Here is a 20,382-nt window from a genome sequence, read left to right on the forward strand (position 1 = left end):
GTAGGAGTATCCATGATGTTATGGTACATGGTAAAACAGTTTTCATAAAGGCAACATCGTCAAGAGCAATTATTTTCACATCTAAAGTAAGAGGATGAATTGGAATATTCTATTGTTCTATTTTATGAAGACGTGTTTAAGTAGGAAGTTATAATGGAGGTGCAAAAGTGAAATGGTCCATTTGTTGAGCATCTATATGCCGAAAATTTATCGTGGTGATGAAAAAAGTGGGAGAAGACAATGTACGTTATCACCTCTTCAACTTTTTTCTTTAATGTCCAGGTTTCACGCGTCCTTATGAATGCTAGGTTGATCTTTAAGAGATATCACGACAGAAGTAAATATACATTGTCTAAGTGCAATCTTCATTATTATCCCTTTGAATTTTTTTAGGAGTGCCAGCTGGAATTTCTTTAGGTGTAAAATTTGATCGTGACCATAGGTCCGAAATGACGTTACCATTACGCAATCTCCTTGCCCCGCCCCCTATATATGTATGGATTTGTAGTGAGATCCTACCCACGCTTCATTTCATCAACAATATTGTATAACTTTATCTAAGCTTAGTTTGTGCATTTTGCAATATTAGCCTAGGCACATCGAGCATTCAACTTCAATGGCAAAATTCAAACAGGTACCCCTCTCTCAAAATTGAACCCCATTTGGCATGAGTGTCTCAATACTTTCCTTATTGGTTCCTTGACCATCCTTAAATATCTCTCTCTGGTTGTTGGCATGAAGTTTGATCTTTGCCATTGGCTCGTCTCTTTATTGTAAATCCTACTTGGTCTCCTTGTAGAGAGATAATTTTGTGGATGTTAATAATTTCTTATCCTCAATTCTTTGGAGTAGGTATGTGCTTAATCATCACTCCTTACTTGGATTTTAAATTGATACTCTCCTACTCTCTAAATCCAATTTCTTGTAGTTGATCAAGTACCAATCTTAATCCTAATGTTTATATTCCATTATCTCTTTGAGTTCAATTCTCAAAATGGGCTTGATCCCATCCCATGGAGTCAGTTATATAGTTCAGTCCCTTACTGAGATTAAGAAGTCTATCTATCAATCTCTCTCTCAACCACACATACACACATAATTGCATTCTCTAAGAAGAATGAATGTTGTGTATGGAGCTTGATATCTAGAGGGAAACCTAACCCTTGTACAACCACCATCATGATTCATGCACGAAATGATGTTCATACTAATTTGTAATGGATGATATCCACTATACAAGCACGTGTGAGTGGGCACACACATCGCACAGAAGCCGGATAGGTAGACATGTCACTTATTGTTTTATGAATATTCAGAATCGTATATAATACCTAGGTAAGATAAAATCTTCTTAAAATGCCTTCTAATTTGGTGGCTAGAGGATGGAATCTTGAATGCATAATATTATCTACGAGAAAAATGTCAAAAGGATACCTAAGAGATATTGTCATAGTTTAAAAATTTGCAAGAAGAGAGTGTGTAGATTCATGTGGAATATTCCGAATGATTGTTCCGAAGATCTTAGGGAAGGCATACATTATGTATATACATAGACATAAGTGAAAGAGAAAGAAGGCTCATTTTTTTAGACCGCCAAGTTTTGCATAACTACATAATTGCCCTTCCTCCTCCTCCTTGACACCTTGTGGTGACAGAGTTTTCCATAACCGCATAACTGCCCTCTTCCTTCCCCTTCCTCACCCTCTGTATACAGAGTCTTCGCCCCCCTTCATCACCATCACCATCTTCTTCATCTTCTTCTTCTTGTGTGTGCACACAGAGCCAGCTAGAGGCATGGGCATATAACCCTCACTCCGATGAAGACGAACGAAGCGAGCACCGATTCTCCCCGAATCGTCCGATCCCTCCTCATGTCCTAGAAGGTAAAAAAACAAACCCGATTCTCTACCCATGGAATCTAATCACCTAAATTAGGGCAAGGAGTTTGGGGTGTGACCTAATTTAATCAGGGCGCGGGATGAATTGCTCATCAAACTTAGCTAGCTGTGTGTTTAATCGCAGAATTGGGGGTGCTTTGCTGGAAGATTGATGCCGACAACTACGAATCGGACCCCGTCCTCCAAGGAATCAAGAAAGAGCGTGGCTACACATCCTGGGTAAGCCTCCCCTCCCCCAACCAATCACATCCCTCCACGTGTTTAGGGTTTACAATCACAATCATCCACGTGTGATTACTTCCTTAAATCTTCTCCACGTGTCACGTTTAGATCCACAAATCCTTCTCCACACGTGTCGGTCCTTCCTAGAAACTTGGATTAGTCCATGTGGCCATGCGTGTACTGTGCACAAATGTAGGAACGACACACCTCCCCCATGGGGGGGGTCTCAATTGCCCACACGTGTGTGTAGCAATGTCCCGTGTGTCCCTTCCTTCGTTAAGGACAACATGCTACCATGCATATCATTTACATTACAGAGTCTAGTTTTTGTTGGGTTACAAACTTACATGCCCCGCCCGCCACAATCGCCGACCAAACGAGTGTTGTCGTGGTACTATCATTTATATATTGGTTAGCATGCTGGTTTTCTCCGACCCTAACTAGACATGTGTTACAACTTACAATGAATCAATCATAAGACATATTCAATATCACATCACATCTGATCTTCACTCTCACTTTGTGCCCTCCACAAATGTAACTCTCCGATCCCTTTTCAATCGTCCAAAAACATATAATTATCCGAGGGACCTGTAAATTTGCCCTTTTTGATCCTTTAATTTGGTCCATGGCGATGACAATTGTTACATGGTGCATAGTTTCAAATGCACATTTGAAATACATGGACGTAATTTCCCTGGACCACAAGTCAGTGTTCTCCACGCGGCCTTTTCACATTGGTCAGCTATGTGAGAATTTTCTCATGGCTCCTACTCTAGCTACAAAATACTGCAGTCATGTAAGGTTATCCCAATCGTAATAACCAAAGTATATATGTACAACCACCAACCCATCAGTACCCGAGCTACAAACGTGGTATAACGATATCCTTCTCCAATATTCATATTCTGCCCATATCATAGAAGTCAATGGGTGATTCAAGGGAACACAATTGATCATCGCCTACATGCATTGTTGCAATACACCAACAAAATATCCACTCACAACCCTCCACCTCCAATGTATATATTGACCATGTTGCATTTACTTATAGGTCCATGTTCTAATATATTATAGCAATATCTTCATATCTTTGCAGGAAACTATTACAGTCGCCCCCGGAAAGCTTGAGAATTATGAAGCAAAGCTCGCCCGCTTCTACACCGAGCATCTCCATCCTTATGATGAAAGTAGGCTCATCCTTGACGGAAGTGGTAAGTAATTTCATTCAAAGCTCGAACCAAGAAAGGAATGGCTTAAAGTATTAATGTCTTGGAGTGTTTATGGAGTCATAGTTTCTCCCATTATGACAAGGTTTAGGCCTCCTTATAAGGGTTTTCATTTCACATGCTCGTGAATCATGAGCACATCCTGTTTGTGCATTGGAACTACAGCATGATCAATGATCCAAATATGCCAGTCTTGTTGAAGATATTCAATGACATGTTATTCTTGTTCTTTAGGGCTTTGGGACATTCGTGGATATAATGGCGAATGGATACGCTTTCGTGTATGTAAAGGGGATATGATTGTGCTACCTCCTGGCATGTATCATCGTTTCACAGTGGATACCAACAACTACATTAAGGTTATTATTGTCATTAGCCATCATTATTCAACAATAAGATCAATAGCATATTTGTTGAATCAATATTAATATAATCTTGAGCATTTAATTACCTACATTCTAATACATACTATGAATGCATAAATTTTAGGCTTTACTCTTGTTCACTGAAGTCCCTTCACGCATTGATATGATCAAACCCGATGCTGACAAATTGCCAACAAGGTAATTATCACATAAATTTCATTTTCTTTTATTAGGTTGTACTGGTGTTTGACAACCACACCAATATAAGATTATATGATTATCATAAATATGTATGGTCTGGTACATGTTGTGATTCATTACTTGTTGATTGCTTGTTTTTTCAGGAAAGAATATGTTAAGAATGTCCTTATGAAAGACGTTGCTGGAGTTTGAGCTCATTTAAATGATCTCATTGATGCGAGACAACAAATTGCTTCACCAATTTCCATCCCCAATATTAGATAACACTAGCAATATACTTGAATCTAGACCCCTCACATGTTGTATCAGAAAAGGTTGATCATGTTGTGAGGAGTGCCCATTTGTGTGTACCTGAGTCTTCATATGTATATATAGGTCCAGAGCACAGTTTTGCTCTCATTCATATTGTGCACATGGTTTGTGTGTTTATGAATGTTTGCTTAGACTTTGGATTTGTAAAAGATAGTTACATGATATGCTTATTTACATTCTAAATTCAATCACATATTTCCTTCTTTTTCTCGATCGTAATTCAATCTACACGATTAATTAGTCATGTGAACTTGCATTAACACAAACGATGATGCACAAGCCATACACATTCATTGTATGCGCGTGAGGAGTGTGCAATCTACCCTTGTGTGTCACTCCAAAGATATTCAATTTGCTTGAGGATAGAGGAAGCCTTGCCTCTCCGAGCAAAGATTGCAACAATTGTTCCAAGGAGGAACCTTACCTCCCACCACCATTCATTTCATGATTATTAATGCAACATGGGAAAAATATGTCTCCTCCTTGAGAATTAGACAACACTAAACTTGTTCTTATCTACACAAAATATGCAAGTTCGATGTGAGCATGAAGGATAATACGTATTGCGTATATGTTATCAACTCCAATCAAATGTCTTGTCAATCGTGTCAAAGAAACCATGCATGAACGCATTCATTGTTTTACTACTCTCGATGATAAATGAGTACCATAAGGTCCATACATTCAAGGATAGGAATATTAAGCTACACTTGAGGTTCTACGAAGTTGTGAATAATGATATACATCACTTATCAATGCCAAGAACATTGGTGATGCATATTGCTCAATATATGATCATTTACATCAAGAATGATATGACTCAAGCCCACAATAGGAAGTGCACTATATTTGACATATTAACAAATAATGTGTAACACAATAGCTTTAGGATATATAACTATTGACCACTCATCACAAAGGATGATGTTCATGGGCATAGCCACACAAACTCACCACATTAATGGGCATTCCTCTAGATAATGCTGACTAGAACATTGTTTGGGGTTCACAAACTCTTTGGTTGTCACTATTAAATTCCCTTTATGTTTATTTATCTTCTTTCAAATTTGTTGTCTTGCGGTTATCAATGTGATCATTTTGGTATCGTAGCCTTCACATTTTGACTTATAGCCGACAAATATATGTGGTACATTAAATATCGGTTTCTCAATGATCATAAAGCTCGAGTCTTGTAGTGAACATGTTTAATTGCCAAGAAAGCTCATCAAGAAGCGAGTCATAAAGTCAAGTTAATTGTGAATATCTATGCTTTATTCGAAGATAAAGTCATCACATGCCACGATTCAAAATGTAACAACTTGCTAGGTCTTTTATATATTTACAACATTCATAATCTCATTCATACTTTATCTACGATGTGCTAGTTCCTTTGTACGACATATTTATTTTGATGCCTATGTTGACAATATCCAACGTCATTCTCGGGTCGATCGTAAGTTGAGAATTGATAGTTAAAATATCCAAAAAATGTTTGAATTGATGAATATAATATGTTTCACAAATACAAGCCTTTGTAATCGCAGGCAATGGAGAGTCATTGACATCTTCTTTGTGGTGGCTTATTTATCAGACATAAACCTTCATGGCTCCAATAATGCACATCATTCCTCTTTGTTTAATTGATAGTTAGTTTGTGCTAACACGTGTAAATGATGGATTGTTTTCACTTAATATGTTGCAGTTACATTATCATCATCAAATATGGAACAATATGTAAAGCCAAATGAAGCAACAATATTGCCTTTATGGCTATTTGATAAGCCAACTGAAGGATCAATATAGCATTTATGGTTAATTGACAAAAAAACACAAATCATAAAACAAAAGATGAAGACACCATAGCTTAAAAGGACAATGATATTTTTAAATACATTCTTAAAATATTTGAAAGAAAGACATTAACTATTGATTACCTACTCCCTCGTGGAAAGAAAACCATCCGAATTGAGGAATTAAGTACTCCTTTGTGGAAATAAAGAGTCCCAAATGAGTCGATTGCCACATCAATATTTTGAAAAGAGAAACACTATTAGGTTCGATGTTTCATTTAAAGATAGGTCAATGCATTATTGTGCAACAAGAGTAAATACTTTCAAGTTTTTAGAAAGTTTGAAAGTCTCACAATAGATGTTGTGATCGAGTAAAATATCTACTACAATAATTCTTATGCAAAAGATGTGGGCTCTATGGTTCAACGAGTTATTTGTAAAAGGGTAGTGATCCACGAAATTAGATTTGATGGTTTTAGATGTCTAAGTTATGGTTACTCGTGATATCTTTAAACTTATAGACTAGAATTTGTGATTTCATTATCACATATTATTTTCCACTCCATTTTTCTTCACCACAACTACCTTCCCCGTGGCATGCATATTGGAGGTTCTCTTAAAAGCTATGCAATTTCATTTGTACATGTACCAAAATTTAAATCTTTGAAAATATTCAATGTTTTATGATATACTAATGAGAATTTAATTGGACAAGGGTCAATGATATCCAAAACTAGGACCTATGCATCATTCACTAAAGAAAGCCCCACCCAAGGCTTTGCGAGTGCTATAAAGTCATGGGATTTTGGTCCCTTGTGCATGAAAATATTCATTATCATTGGTAACAGGTTATTGGATGTTTTAAAGAATTGCATGGTTGCACTGTTTTTGCAGTGAAGATGTAGACACATGATACAACGTTAAAAGGCTATGTAGAGAATGAACTATAGTTTACAAGTAATGCAAGGTTTGTTGAGTCATACGACATAATCAATTATAAAATATATATTTTGTAGGAGTCTGCATTTATGTCTAGGGAACAAATGGTGGTGGTGCGTGCTTTGCTATAGTTTTTAACAAAACATAACCTCACGAAACACTAACATCCAATAAGGATTGTGTTTCCCATTTATTTGAAAACAAGACTTGCCACAAAGGCTAAATTTTAAATGAATATTGTATTGAGTTGTAGGGCCTTTAACTAATAAGCTAGATTGTATTGCATGGAGGGTAAAGCCAAAGGTCACTATTCAAGAAGTCCCAAGGGACCCCATTTTGGAAGGATCCTGATTTTAGAAGTGTAAATGCAGTTTCTAAGGTAGCAACGTGAGGGCTTTTGCTATTCAATATGTTTGTTGATGTGGGTATGGTGGTTGTGTTTTCATGTATGATTTCTTTGTAGCCATTGGGCATCTTTCCATTAATATCAAGGTGAATCTTTAAAAAAAAACAGATGGCCCAATGAACCGAAAAGGAGTGGAGCGTCATTACAACATCAAGATTCTTTCAAATAGACTAGTTTCTAACCACTTGTTTCAACCTATATTTATGTGCACACACTACATCCAAATGTATACAAAAGCAAGGTGGTTTTCATAGAGAACAAAGGATATTTGAAAACCACATGAATGGAATTTAGTTCAAAATTATGTTCATGTCCATAATCAAACTATTGCATGAGTGCAAGGAACCAAAAGCTAAATATTGTTGAAAAGTTGGATACTTGGTGGGATCCCATGTATATAGCAAGCCTTCTCATTATTCTAGAACATGTTCAATTCTACAATGAGATATAATGGTGTTCACAATAGATGAATGGTGAGATATCATATAATTTCATCTCTAAAGTCTTGAAATCTTGTGTATGAATGCAATGCTTGTTCTTCTAAGAAACTCGTAATGACTGACATATTTATGGTGTAAGAAGACCATTTCTCATGCAAGCTGATAGTCAATTGACCTATATCAATCACAAACATGGCGTGTCTAAAATGTAGAGAACAAAGTTGCTTACAATCATGTTGTTTGAGCATTATTTTAATCAGTCTTCGAAAGAGAGGTCATTGACAAGGGCTTGTTATAATTCTTTGGAGATGAAAGAGCTTAAAATATATTACATTAAATCCTAATATTGTACGCAAGTCAATTAGAATATCTATACATATATTCAAAATAGGAATACGTCAATATAGAAAATTCTTCGCATAAAAGTAATGTCATGATCAACTTCACAAAAAAATAAAAAATGATATCGTTATGTACTCCATTTTTATGGAAGAGATTGATTTTATTAACCCAACTCTTTTTATCCTTTTGCCATTCTTGTTTACAAAGACTTTCAGCGAGATGCTTTTATTGATTCATACACCTAAAGCTAGCTTGTTTGGGAATGTGCATCAACTGGATTGTGAGAATACCAAATCTGATTCCCTCCAACCTACGTATTTTTTGTGGTACTCTATGGGCACGGTCGAACAATTCCATTTCTCATATTCCACATATGCCATAGGCCCAAGGTTGTCAAAGTTAATCTCTCTCTCTCTGGTGAAAACACACAATTATATTAATAAATGTGTGTAAAAAACACTACTTACAATCATAGAACGTAATATTCGTGTTCGTGCAAACATTCAAACGTTTGGAAACGAACATGTTTGAAATGGGAAAAATATGTGCTCAATTTTATTCCTTTTTTTCATCTATTGTCATTACAATTCAGCTTACTCTAATGCTAAGGAGTCAAGCTATATGTTGCTTATGTTTCAAGTTCGATACCCAATTTTCTCATCTTTCTCTCTCTCTCTCATTAGTAACATTTTTATAGCAAAATTTTATGTTAGTGTTATAATGTTCTTTTCTTTTCTTTTTTTATTATTAGAACTAATGTTATAATGTTAGTGTTACTTGTGTCTTGGGTTCAATTCCCAACTTTCTCATATTCTCTTGTTAGTGTCATGGCAAAATTTTATGTTAGTGTCATGTTCCTTTTTCTTCTTTTTCTTTCTTTCTTTGTTATTAGAAATTAGGTCAACCTCGTGGTAAGTTGTTATGCTACTACTGCCTATGTCATGTTTTCTTCATATTCTCGAATATACGTTTCATGAGTTTTTGATCGTTTCTTTTTTCTTTTCTTGTTTTATTTCTTTGTTATTAGAAATTAGCTCACCCTAGTGGTAAGTTGTTATGCTACTATTGCCTATGCCATGTTTTCTTCATATTCTCGAATATACGTTTTATGAGTTTTTGAACGTTTGATTATAATTTATAATGACATATTTTGATTCAATCTCTATAGTTCATACTCATTTTTTTGTAAAGTTCTAAAGTGAGGATGATAGAGATGTCTTGATTCTTAAGAAGCATCCCAAAAGTATGCATGTGATACAATGAAAATATTGCAACCATACTTATGTTGGTGATTCACAATGGATTAGAGTCCACTTATTGGGATTGAGAGTGAATCATTATATAATATAGACCATAGTCAATCCAATCCAAATTTGAGATGATTTACCATACACGTTTGATTGAATCATCCTCAAATGCGAATGTACGTATGATACATATGGTTCATTCTATGCTTACAATTGGTGTCACAATGGATTATGGACACCACTACACGAGTAGTGGAACATATTAATTCCGAATAGGTAGGATCTCTCCCTCTCTTTTTGTGTTCTAGGCAGGATTTAAACCCTTGACCTTTCCATTTCGAACAACCTCTCTCTCTCTCTCTCTCTCTCTCTCTCTCTCTCTCTCTCACACACACACACACACACACACACGCACACACACACAAAGAAGAAGAAAAACAAATTAATTTTCACAATGAGATTTATCTTGAGCATGTTAAAGAACAAATGATGGTTCAAGAGAAAAGGTACATTGAGACATGGTGGTTGTAAGTTTGTTCAAGAAAAAACTCATTTTGCATAACTGGGAGACGTCGAAAACGATCATATATCAATTTTCCTTTCTGTATGTATCGAGAGCATTTCTCAAGTCCATGTCTCTATATGCAATAACGTAAGAAACAGGGAAGAATAAAAAGCTCCGGCTGCTTGAGCTCTGGGCCAGAAAGCCTTGTATAGAGATGCCACGAACCCGGCAAATTTCCCAACCGTTTTGGCCGATACTTTGGCCCCGAGACACACACATTCACACAAATGAAGGAAGGTGCCAATGAACAAAATAATGGGTGTTTTGGCCAAGGGGCTCTCTCTTTTTAAAAAAAACTGTAACAGTCATTTGAGGATTTGAAGGCTCTGTTTCTAAGAAGGAAGAAGGATGGCAGACGACCACGAGGAGGAGGAGGAAGAAGCAGTGGCAGAATTATCGAAGAGACCAAGGAAGCAGAAGAAGCCCTCCCTATCTCCCCTCCTTGTGTTTGCTCATGGTGCTGGAGCCCCATCTACCTCACCATGGATGCAAAGGTAACAGCTCCTCCTCACTTCAAGCCTCCCCACCCTCCATATTCCCTCTCATTATTTTGATATGCATCTTTATGAGGTAGAAAAGAGAGACATTTTCTTCTTCTTTTTTGCTTCTAGTCTGAGAATATGGACCTTTATGTATGTATGTGTGTGTTTGTATAGAATATGTGTGCATTGCTAAAGCAAAGCGTGTATATGCACATGCCTAGTATGTGTATGCATGTGGATGTGTACGTGAATATATGTGCATTGCTAAACCAAAGCGTGTATATGCACATGCCTAGTATGTGTATGCATGTGGATGTGTACGGGAATATATGTGCATTGCTAAAGCAAAGCGTGTATATGCACATGCCTAGTATGTGTATGCATGTGGATGTGTACGTGAATATATGTGCATTGCTAAAACAAAGCGTGTATATGCACATGCCTAGTATGTGTATGCATGTGGATGTGTACGTGAATATATGTGCATTGCTAAAACAAAGCATGTATATGCACATGCCTAGTATGTGTATGCATTTGGATGTGTACATGAATATATGTGCATTGCTAAAACAAAGTGTGTATATGCACATGCCTAGTATGTGTATGCATTTGGATGTCTACGTGAATATATGTGCATTGCTAAAACAAAGCGTGCATATGCACATGCCTAGTATGTGTATGCTTGTGGATGTCTACGTGAATATATGTGCATTGCTAAAACAAAGCGTGCATATGCACATGCCTAGTATGTGTATGCTTGTGGATGTCTACGTGAATATATGCATGTGGACTTGGACGTGAAAGTATGGTGTATTGAATCTGGTAGTGAAGTTCGGAAAAATCTCACTTTTAACCTGCAGAGTGAAGAAAGCATGCTACATTTGTTGTGGATATTTTCCACCCGTGAGTAGTTTTGACGTACAAGTTCGATATTGCGTCCACCTTAAGTTTGCTGTTCATTGCGCTGGCAAGATCTTCTAGATTTTTGGTTATGTGCCTGCACCTCAGCAACCATATGCAACAAGTTTTGGCAATTGAATTGAGTCAAATGCTGAGCTCTTTGGACACTCTGGTAGTTATGGAACCAAGCCCATTGTGTCCACCCACCACTGGTCCTATACATTATCATGATATCCCCGAGCATCTCACTACTCTTTTCTTTGAATGTTTTTAGTTTATTGAGTATTGGTGATAGTTGATTCCTATCTTTTATCCTTTCCTTTGTGCCTTCTCTTGAGATTTCCACATGTAATACAATGTAATTGAAAAAAGCAATATGTATGTATGCATATGTTTATGAGTATGTGTATGCATGATATATATATATATATAGAGAGAGAGAGAGAGACAGAGAGAGACAGAGAGAGAGAGAGAGAGAGAGAGAGAGAGAGAGCTGATGCAGATGGAAGAAGCTTCTTGCGGCCACGACAGGTGCGGTTGAAGTTGTTACCTTTGATTATCCATGTAAGGAACTCATTCCTTTATCACTATTTATATGATATCAATGATTTCTTTCGTTTGATGTGACAAACTTCCTGTTTGCTTTTTTGAAATTAAGATTGTGCAGGAGGAAAGAAAGGAGCTCCACCAAAAGCAGAGAAGCTGATTGATCCACATTTAGAAGAGATAAAAAGGGCACAATTTAAGCACCCTGGCCATCCTCTGGTACTTGTTGGAAAATCAATGGGATCAAGGTACTTTTGGTGTCCTTCTTTCATTTATTTTCATTATTTTCAATTCTATGTCATATTCTTCTTCACTTATTGTGTCCAGCTGCTTGTGGGTTAAAAACATCACACATGCATGCACACATTGTTTACATTTACTTTCTTTGGAGAATGCACTTTGATGCGTCTCTCTTTAACTTCTTAACTTTTTCAATATAAAAAAGAGAAGTCTTGATTTACTGATATGCCCTAAGAGGAAGAGGGGTGTTTTTGACAATTTCTTGGAATAGGAGGGGTATTTTGGTAAATTCCCTTGGTTTAAAAGGACAAGGTGAGACCCTAAGGAGTTGGACATAATCATCATAGACTTGCTTTAATTTTGTTTGAAATAACAGTTTGTCATATCAAGATAGGTAAAACTAATGTATCTTTATCTATACCCACATGAGCTATGGCTGTGAACAATAGTTAAGAAAATCTTTTCATGTTCGTTTTATGGGTTAAAAAGAGCTTCAATGCACTTCTAATGCACAGTCTAACCCAAAAGCATTCAGGTTATATAAACTTATATAACATACTGACATAATTACAAAAATCAAATGAATAGCTATTTTACTGATTATGGTACTCTTGATTGACTGCTTTCATGTCATAGCCAACGGCAAATACACCAAATACCCCAAACCATCTGACTAATAATTATCAAAATATACTTAGAATTTATTGTTCTTGTTCAATTGCAGAGTGAGCTGTATGGTTGCTACTCAAGAAGGGGTTCAAGTTTCTGCTATTGTATGCTTGGGTTATCCGCTGAAGGTAATCATACAAATATATATTTCAATTTGCTAAATACATTCATGTTCACAATCTTTCGTCATTTGCACATTGATGATGCAGCGGGAGAATCATGGCTCCATCTACTTGATGGAAACATTTAAGACATTTGCTAAATTCTTATGAATTTTGTTACTCTAATAAAATTGGCAAATGAATAAAGTTTTTGCTTGAACTCAATTGTTTTATGAAATTATGGATGTATGAATTTGATTACTTAATTAATTCAGCTTATACGGATTCTGTTGCAGGGCACAAAAGGAGCTTTAAGAGACGAGATCCTTCACAACCTTCATGTTCCCGTCATGTTTGTGCAAGTGAGATCATATAACTAACCTCAAATTCCTTTTTTCAAGATATAGAGTGGATAATAATTCAACTTTCGTTTAATAGTTCTGATGTTTTTCCTTATAGTCTGGATTGGCTGGTCATTTAGTTCTATTTGGAGATGCTTTTAATATAATTTCGATGACCATTTAACTCATTTTCAATGGTTTTGGCACATGATCATTTGCTGATGGGTTTGTCACCTTTTTTATTTAATTTTGTATGATCATTTTTATTTATTTTAGGACATTTTCTTTTGGGTGATTAGTTCTTTTTTTAAACAATTTTCCTATTTATATTTTGTTTACATTATTCTTTTAGTTCTTTGTTTGATTATTTTGTTTCAATTTCTTAGACTAATTTGGGTGACTCAAAGTTATATTTTGTTGATGAGTTTCATACAATGTTAGGGAAGTAAGGATGCATTATGCCCGTTAGATAAGTTAAAGGGAGTTTTGGCAAAGTTGAGCTGCATCACAAAGCTTCACATCATAGAAGGTGGCGATCATTCTTTCAAGGTGGGCAAGAAAGCACTTCAAGAATGTGGAAAAAGCCAGGAGAAACTAGAAGAAGAGGCAGTTGAGAGCATCCAAATGTTTTTGGAGGAATCTGTTGATGTATATCACACAACGAATGTGAATTTACTAAACAAAAAAAGCTAAAGTGATATGGAGCAACTTAATGATAGATTTTGGGTAACTTTTGTAGAGCATTAGTAGACTTCTCAGTGCATCATCAGTTTTTTGTTGTTTCATCAGTATGGTATATTTCTTATGAAAGTTTCTAGGTTCTACTTGATACAGATTTTGAGTTTAAATATGAAAAAGAAAATATTTTTGAGTTTATATCTATAGATATATATTGTCTTGGTTTTCATACACAATATGGATGATGTGCAATATGATTTCATGGGTTATTTCCATGCACAAGATCTGACTCAATAAATGGTGGTGTTATCTGTAGAATGCATGCCAACAAAAGTTTTTTAAGCGTAGTGAAAGATGTGGTCATATGTATGTAAATATGTTAAATGTAATCTCAGATAGCAGGTGTTTTATGATGCAATATTCAATGTTCACTTTCAATCATTCTGTTTGGTTACCACACAATTACAAATATAAATTAGAATCATCATCTCCAACCAATTCCTAATTTGATAAAAAGGAGTTTCTTTCCACATGATACATATGAAAGCAACCAACCATCCTCGGTATAATATGATTGTGTATTTCGACAAAAACAACTCAAGTGGAGATCCTTAATTATATCTAAATTCTAATGTTTCTTGATCTAAAAGCACTTCTTGTGGACAATGCTAGGGCCTGATTCATCATAATCTCCTTTCGATATATGTTGGTTCTGAGGAAACACGACCTTGGCTAATATTGCCCCACCCATCCATGCAGAATACCTCAAAGTATTTTCTGGCATATATTCAGGTGGCTGTAAAAACATAGAAGTCACAGCACAAAAGGTGAGTTTTGTATCAGACTCTTTATATCTTTAGATGATGATGATGATGCAAAGTAAAAATACATAAATGAATATCCAGAAGACATTCCAAAGTTTCGTCAATTAGACTATCTATGTCTCTCATATTTCCTGTTCATAAGTCACAGCTGATGCCACCCTATGATCGCATCAAGACAAGCTAACGAAGACCCAAACCCCCTGTGTTCTATAGACTTCATTATAAGTTTTCAGGGAACCATAGGTCATATTAGCTCTGCGAAATGTCACAATTTTCTGAAACCAGTTGGCACCAGAACAGATGAAGTACAAAGCCAGCAATAAATGGCTTAAATGGAATAGCTGAAAAGGAAAGCAATTGTTGCAACCCTATAAACCTCACAAAACTTGCGCAGCAGTTAATGATCCTATTTCTTTAAGCTACACTACCTTTGGTGTCAAAAACAGAAATTGATTGAATGCAAAACATCAAGTTCCTGGCAATATACAAATACAAAATGAAGGATAATGTTCGATATGACAATAACAAAATAGAAAATACCTTGACCAGAGTAGGTCGGATTGAAGGTGTTGCAAGAAGGTTTGCTTCTTTCTGAAATCGAGCATCAAAGCCTGTAGAAAAGGCTCTGAGAATTAATAATTATTACATCCACCTTTACTTGAATTATATAAGTCCAGTGAGGGTACCTTGCATTGTAGCTGTGCCTCCACAAACCACAATATTCTCAAGTAGTTGTCTTTGATTTTCTGATGGTACACATAATGATACACTGCGAAAGAGGGAATCTACAATATTGAGATCCTCAACCTGTAATAATGATGGTTGAAATAAAGCCTCACCAACTGTGTATCTTTCCTTGCCAATAGCAATAACCTGTTCATATTAGATGTAACAAAATTGTTGAAATAATCATTGTAACCTGTAACAGGAGAGATTTTCAAAGAAGCTCAAGAAGCATTTTACATTCCACAATGTGTACTTCCAATAAAGAATCAAATTCAATATATCTGACTATCCCAAAAAAATGTAGTTTATAACGAAATAAATGGCATATTCGTTAAAATATCATCATATACGAAACATCGTATGTTTAATGATGATAATTACCTATGAAGGATCAAAGAAGATAAGAATGTATGGAAGCAGGGATTTGCATGATAGGTACAATGTCCCAGTACCAAATGAAGCATAAACTCATAACAATATCCTTAGGAAGAAAGAATGCAAAAATCTTTGGTGAATGATGTCCCAGAATGGTATTCTCCGGCTTAGACCATGTAGTCATCAGAAACAAGCCTGACATAAGGTAATAGAGAAAATGCATTCATCTTTAGTGTAACATTATTCATAATCATATTTGTTTTCTGTAGTTTCCATGGGTAGAATAGCATTATGGAACCATTAAGCATGACAAACAAATTACAGGATACTAGCAAATCAAAAACCTCAGCAGGACATTCATTATTTTTTGCCCAAAAAACAAACCTGACCATCCGGTAAAATATGTTCCTCTACTGAGCAAGACTCCATAGCTGTGGCATAATCTTCCGAAACCACTGCCGCTGTCTCTTTTAATAACTCTGCAGTAGTAAAGTCCAACTTCAGCTCTGGATCTTGTTTACTCATTTCCTTCAAAAGAAGCCTTGTAAGGTCTTCACCACCAAGCTCCATTCTTTTTGCACAGTTATGCTGCACAGCACCCTCCCAAACAGGTACAATATCTGAAATAAAACAACCAATACAGCCCTGCCAACCATTAAGTCAGTTAAAAGTACAAACCAGAACGACCAAAACTACAGTTTAGATGTTGTTTGAGACTTGCCTATCATAAGTTCGAATTTCACATATACACAGATATTTTTGAAGCGAATTCAAAAGATCCATTCAAAAGCGAATTCAAAACTTATCAGCCATTCACATTATGTACACAAATGTGTGCAGATTAGTAAGACATATTCTTATAGAAAGATGAAAAGTAATTCTGGTGCATGCTATTGATGCCACTTAATCTATGACAAAGAAAAAAGAAACCATTCCTCGTGGTTGAAGAATTGACATTAGTTCATAGAATTACATGACATGTGACATGTTTTCTAAATTACTGCCTCCTAAATCGTCTACAAAACCCAATATCCCATTCAAAACAGAAGTACATTCTATCCCGCCAATGTAGCGGTATGACAGTATATCTCGCTGTTTAAAAACATTTTTCCAGCCAACAAAGGTGGCAAATTTCCCTTTTATAAGTTGAATTCACATTTAGTATCTCTAAAATGCCAAATATATCTGAACAGATTCATTATGATGAACTTACTTGATACAGACAATTTACAATCTAGATGCCCCAATTAGCAGATATAGTGAGGCATGCAAACTATTACCTAGCATTCAAGGAATCTTCAACTTAAAAGAAACCTACAACTGCACCATACTTCAAGTTGATATCCTGGTTACGGATTCAAAGAAACATAAACAAGTGAACAAAAACAGTTTCTTCAGCATTGAAACCTAAGCTTTATTCAAGTCACATTGGATGCAACATAGGGCAGTGACACCTGTGGTGCACTTGAGTTAGTAACCTAAGCTGTATTAATCAATCTCTATCATTCTTTCCTCCCTAATGCTTTCATTGGTAGCTACTGAGGAAATCCCTCTGAACCAGTGACTACACTGTCACAAATCTCAGGAGGCCATCCAATAAACTAGCACGAATAACAAAGGAGGCAACGAGCAGAATTATGTTTGCACACAAATCCTACAGAAACATACCTGTCTTCCCATGTCCAACATCAACTGCACATCCAGAGATTCTCCCCACTGAATAGAGAGAAAGCACAGCTTGCTCAACTGCATATAGGCCAGTAACATTAAAGGTTTCAAACATGATTTGAACCACCTTCTCTCTTGCAACCTGAAAGAGTGCCAAACCAGATCAATGACATGAAGGTGTTAAAAATAGCAATGGTAGCCCATTCCATAAAATCACAATAACACAAATAAGAGTGAATTACTATACATCAGATGATAAATTATTGGTTTAACCAGAAACAGTTATGATATAATGACTTTCAAAACAATTTCCCAAATCTTCATACAACAAGCTAAGCATAAATGTATGCATTAGGACTCGGGGTCTACTTTATCTCCTTTCTATCTAAGCTCATTACATAATTTTATTCTACTTATTTGCAACACTATTACAATCAGTGACAATATCAGAATATGAAATAAGCTTGTTGCATATAGAATTGACCTTCACAATCAGAGTTAGTAATTTAAACTTCATGTACAAAGTATAAAATTTTAACTTCATCCATTTGATATTTTTATAATATAAGGTTAGAGTATAAGTCATGAGCAATATCATCGATCTACATCATTAGTTTATAACACTAAGGAACTGAGTTAATAAGCCAGCTATGAGTCATTTTTTATGAAAAAATGTTAAAACCACAATAGGTTTAAATTCAGTAAAAAATATTGCAAATTCTCCTTCATATGTCAGAACTTTATATTCACGATTTATTTAGTAGAATATACTTCTGTATTGTCAAGATGCAATTTACATTGGGCAGGTGTATCTTTACAAGTTCAGAAAACCGCTGAGGAAATACTGGAAATACAAGGAACAATCTTCACGCCGATGATGCCAAGTTTTGGCAATAATAAGCAGACATATTCTATTAAATATTTTTAGCATTGAAGAGTGAGTATGTATAGAAGTAATGCAGATAAATCATAGCTGATGTTTGAGTCTTCGATATAGCCCAATTTGTTGTATAACATAGTGAGCTTGAATCTCATTGCCCACAGCACAAGTTGAAACTCAAGATACATTAGAGTTCATGATTGTATAAAACTTTCTTGTGACACCAAGAAATGGATATATCTAATTCTAAACTACTAAGACTGTAAAATCTGAGTGCATCCTTTGTCTTATAATCAGCTGAGAAGCTGCCAACACAGCAAATATAGCTCCATGTGGGATTAGCTATAGATTCTATTTGCAAAAAAGAAATTGGTTTCATAATGTTTATCCGTTTTGCTAGAGCCATTGCAACAGGTTACCTGACATAGTTTCTTTTAACATGAGTAAACCACTGTCACTTTGCTGTTATAACGTCATCCGCTATCTTATTCCATGTTCCCATGTTTCTTTTTGTCAAGACTCAAAACCAAAAGTCAAGATATTGATCTGTACCTTGGGTGTTAACAATGGCTCTGTGAAGAGAACTTGACCTTCATTTCCTGCTTCCCATCCTAATCCAGTATAGAATATGTAGCGCCACAGATCCTCCATAACATCCCAATCCTTGACCATGCCTCTTACAATGGGATTCACCATGTCTTCAAATGCAATTTCTTCATCTTCATTTTCTGCCTTCTCAGGATCTCCTTCTTTGGCCTTCACCAACGCGGTTGAGCACACCTGCATACAATCATAACCGTAAACACTGATATCAGTTCTTTCTTTTGCCTTCATCATATCTGTCAAATGTGAGCTCGGAAAAACGCAAACATGACCATAAATCCATAAGCCAAACAGTTTCACGTTTGTCCATCATAACTCGAACTTGCAAACTGGGACAAAATATCTAATTAACCAATTCTTTCACCCTAAATTGATTGATTCTGGGGGGTCAAACACCAATCTGTAATGAGACCTAGGAAAACCCTAAATTTGATCAGATCTTTGAATGAGAGCTCAACAAAACCCTCGATTTTCACATTTATGTGAAATGAGATCTCAGAAATTCCCCCAGACCTTCCTATGGTCTTCACCATATCTGTGAAATGTGATTCTGGAAAGCCTTTAGCATATCTGTTAAGGAGAGGTTCGAAAAACCTTAAAACGGCATTTCTTGTGTCAGGTTATTTTTGTTGCTATTCACCATACCTTCAAACGAGAATTCAAAAAAAAACTAGTTTTCTTTTTCTTTTGGCATCCAGGGGGAGAGAGAGAGAGAGAGAGAGAGAGAGAATGAGATGGGGGAGATAAAAACATACCATGGAAGGGTCCTGATCGGGATAAGCAAACCCTGCTTTGACGAGCTTCGATCCGATGTCTAGCACAACAGGCTCCATTGCTCTGTTCTCTCTGTCTGTCTCTGCTCTGTGCTCTGTTTTCGCTCTCTCTCTCTCTCTCTCTCTCTCTCTCTCTCTCTCTCTACCCTGCTCTGTGCTTTTTATCTCTCTGTTTTCCCCCCTACTCTTCACCCCTCTTAAAATTTTGCGAAGGAAGGAAATGTGGTATAGACAATAGACTATAGTTAATAATTAGGCAGTCAATAATGAGCTGGGGGTGCTTCTCAATGGGCTCCTCATGAGTCCTCATCAATGGGTTTCTAAATCCATGAAGGGTTTTTCTTCTTCACGATGCCCACACCATTCCAATGACGCGTAGGACACACGCGTGTGTTTCCGCACACTTAACACATTCCATATGCCGATCCAATCGAAACCCACATCCATCCACATCGTGTTAGTGCTTCTGCCTTTTGTCCGGCCTCAACCCAACCTCCATCGCTTTCCATATGACTTTTGCCCACATTCTCTATGATGTGATGCTTTACATATTTCAGCCCATGTGCGACGAGGAAGAGATATATTGAATATATAGATTTTGTGTGACCAGCAAGCTCCTA

The 20,382-nt window shown here is 36.2% G+C and overlaps 3 protein-coding genes across 4 annotated transcripts; 2 read left to right on the forward strand and 1 right to left on the reverse strand.

Moving 5' to 3' along the window:
* The first annotated feature begins 482 nt into the window (after nucleotides 1-482).
* On the forward strand, nucleotides 483-4,430 carry LOC147869992 (uncharacterized). The gene is made up of 7 exons (XM_087335636.1): nucleotides 483-634; nucleotides 1,781-1,883; nucleotides 2,023-2,117; nucleotides 3,220-3,334; nucleotides 3,584-3,708; nucleotides 3,839-3,912; nucleotides 4,059-4,430. Exons 1-7 carry the CDS (start codon nucleotides 617-619, stop codon nucleotides 4,105-4,107), a joined length of 579 nt encoding a protein of 192 aa, XP_087191762.1. The 5' UTR covers nucleotides 483-616; the 3' UTR covers nucleotides 4,108-4,430.
* A 5,848-nt stretch (nucleotides 4,431-10,278) lies between these two features.
* Nucleotides 10,279-13,957, forward strand: LOC147869993 (alpha/beta-Hydrolases superfamily protein). Of its 2 annotated transcripts, none has more exons than XM_087335648.1 (6): nucleotides 10,279-10,450; nucleotides 11,841-11,902; nucleotides 11,997-12,132; nucleotides 12,849-12,921; nucleotides 13,191-13,256; nucleotides 13,677-13,957. In XM_087335648.1, exons 1-6 carry the CDS (start codon nucleotides 10,305-10,307, stop codon nucleotides 13,926-13,928), a joined length of 735 nt encoding a protein of 244 aa, XP_087191774.1. In that variant the 5' UTR covers nucleotides 10,279-10,304; the 3' UTR covers nucleotides 13,929-13,957. The 2 variants fall into 2 exon arrangements, with proteins under 2 accessions (XP_087191774.1, XP_087191782.1); XM_087335656.1 differs by having other exon boundaries at nucleotides 13,661-13,817.
* A 444-nt stretch (nucleotides 13,958-14,401) lies between these two features.
* On the reverse strand, nucleotides 14,402-19,875 carry ARP7 (actin-related protein 7). The gene is made up of 7 exons (XM_087335668.1): nucleotides 19,745-19,875; nucleotides 18,939-19,166; nucleotides 17,507-17,648; nucleotides 16,223-16,458; nucleotides 15,424-15,610; nucleotides 15,278-15,348; nucleotides 14,402-14,709 (listed from the first exon to the last, which is right to left on the reverse strand). The coding sequence occupies exons 1-7, from the start codon at nucleotides 19,820-19,822 to the stop codon at nucleotides 14,557-14,559; spliced, it is 1,095 nt and encodes a 364-aa protein (XP_087191794.1). The 5' UTR covers nucleotides 19,823-19,875; the 3' UTR covers nucleotides 14,402-14,556.
* Between the last annotated feature and the right edge of the window lie 507 nt (nucleotides 19,876-20,382).

Source organism: Azolla caroliniana, unplaced genomic scaffold (assembly GCF_043228905.1).
Source record: "Azolla caroliniana isolate FFs.n. ecotype wild unplaced genomic scaffold, voAzoCaro1.0.p SCAF_1, whole genome shotgun sequence".
NCBI classification, from domain to species: Eukaryota; Viridiplantae; Streptophyta; class Polypodiopsida; order Salviniales; family Salviniaceae; genus Azolla; species Azolla caroliniana.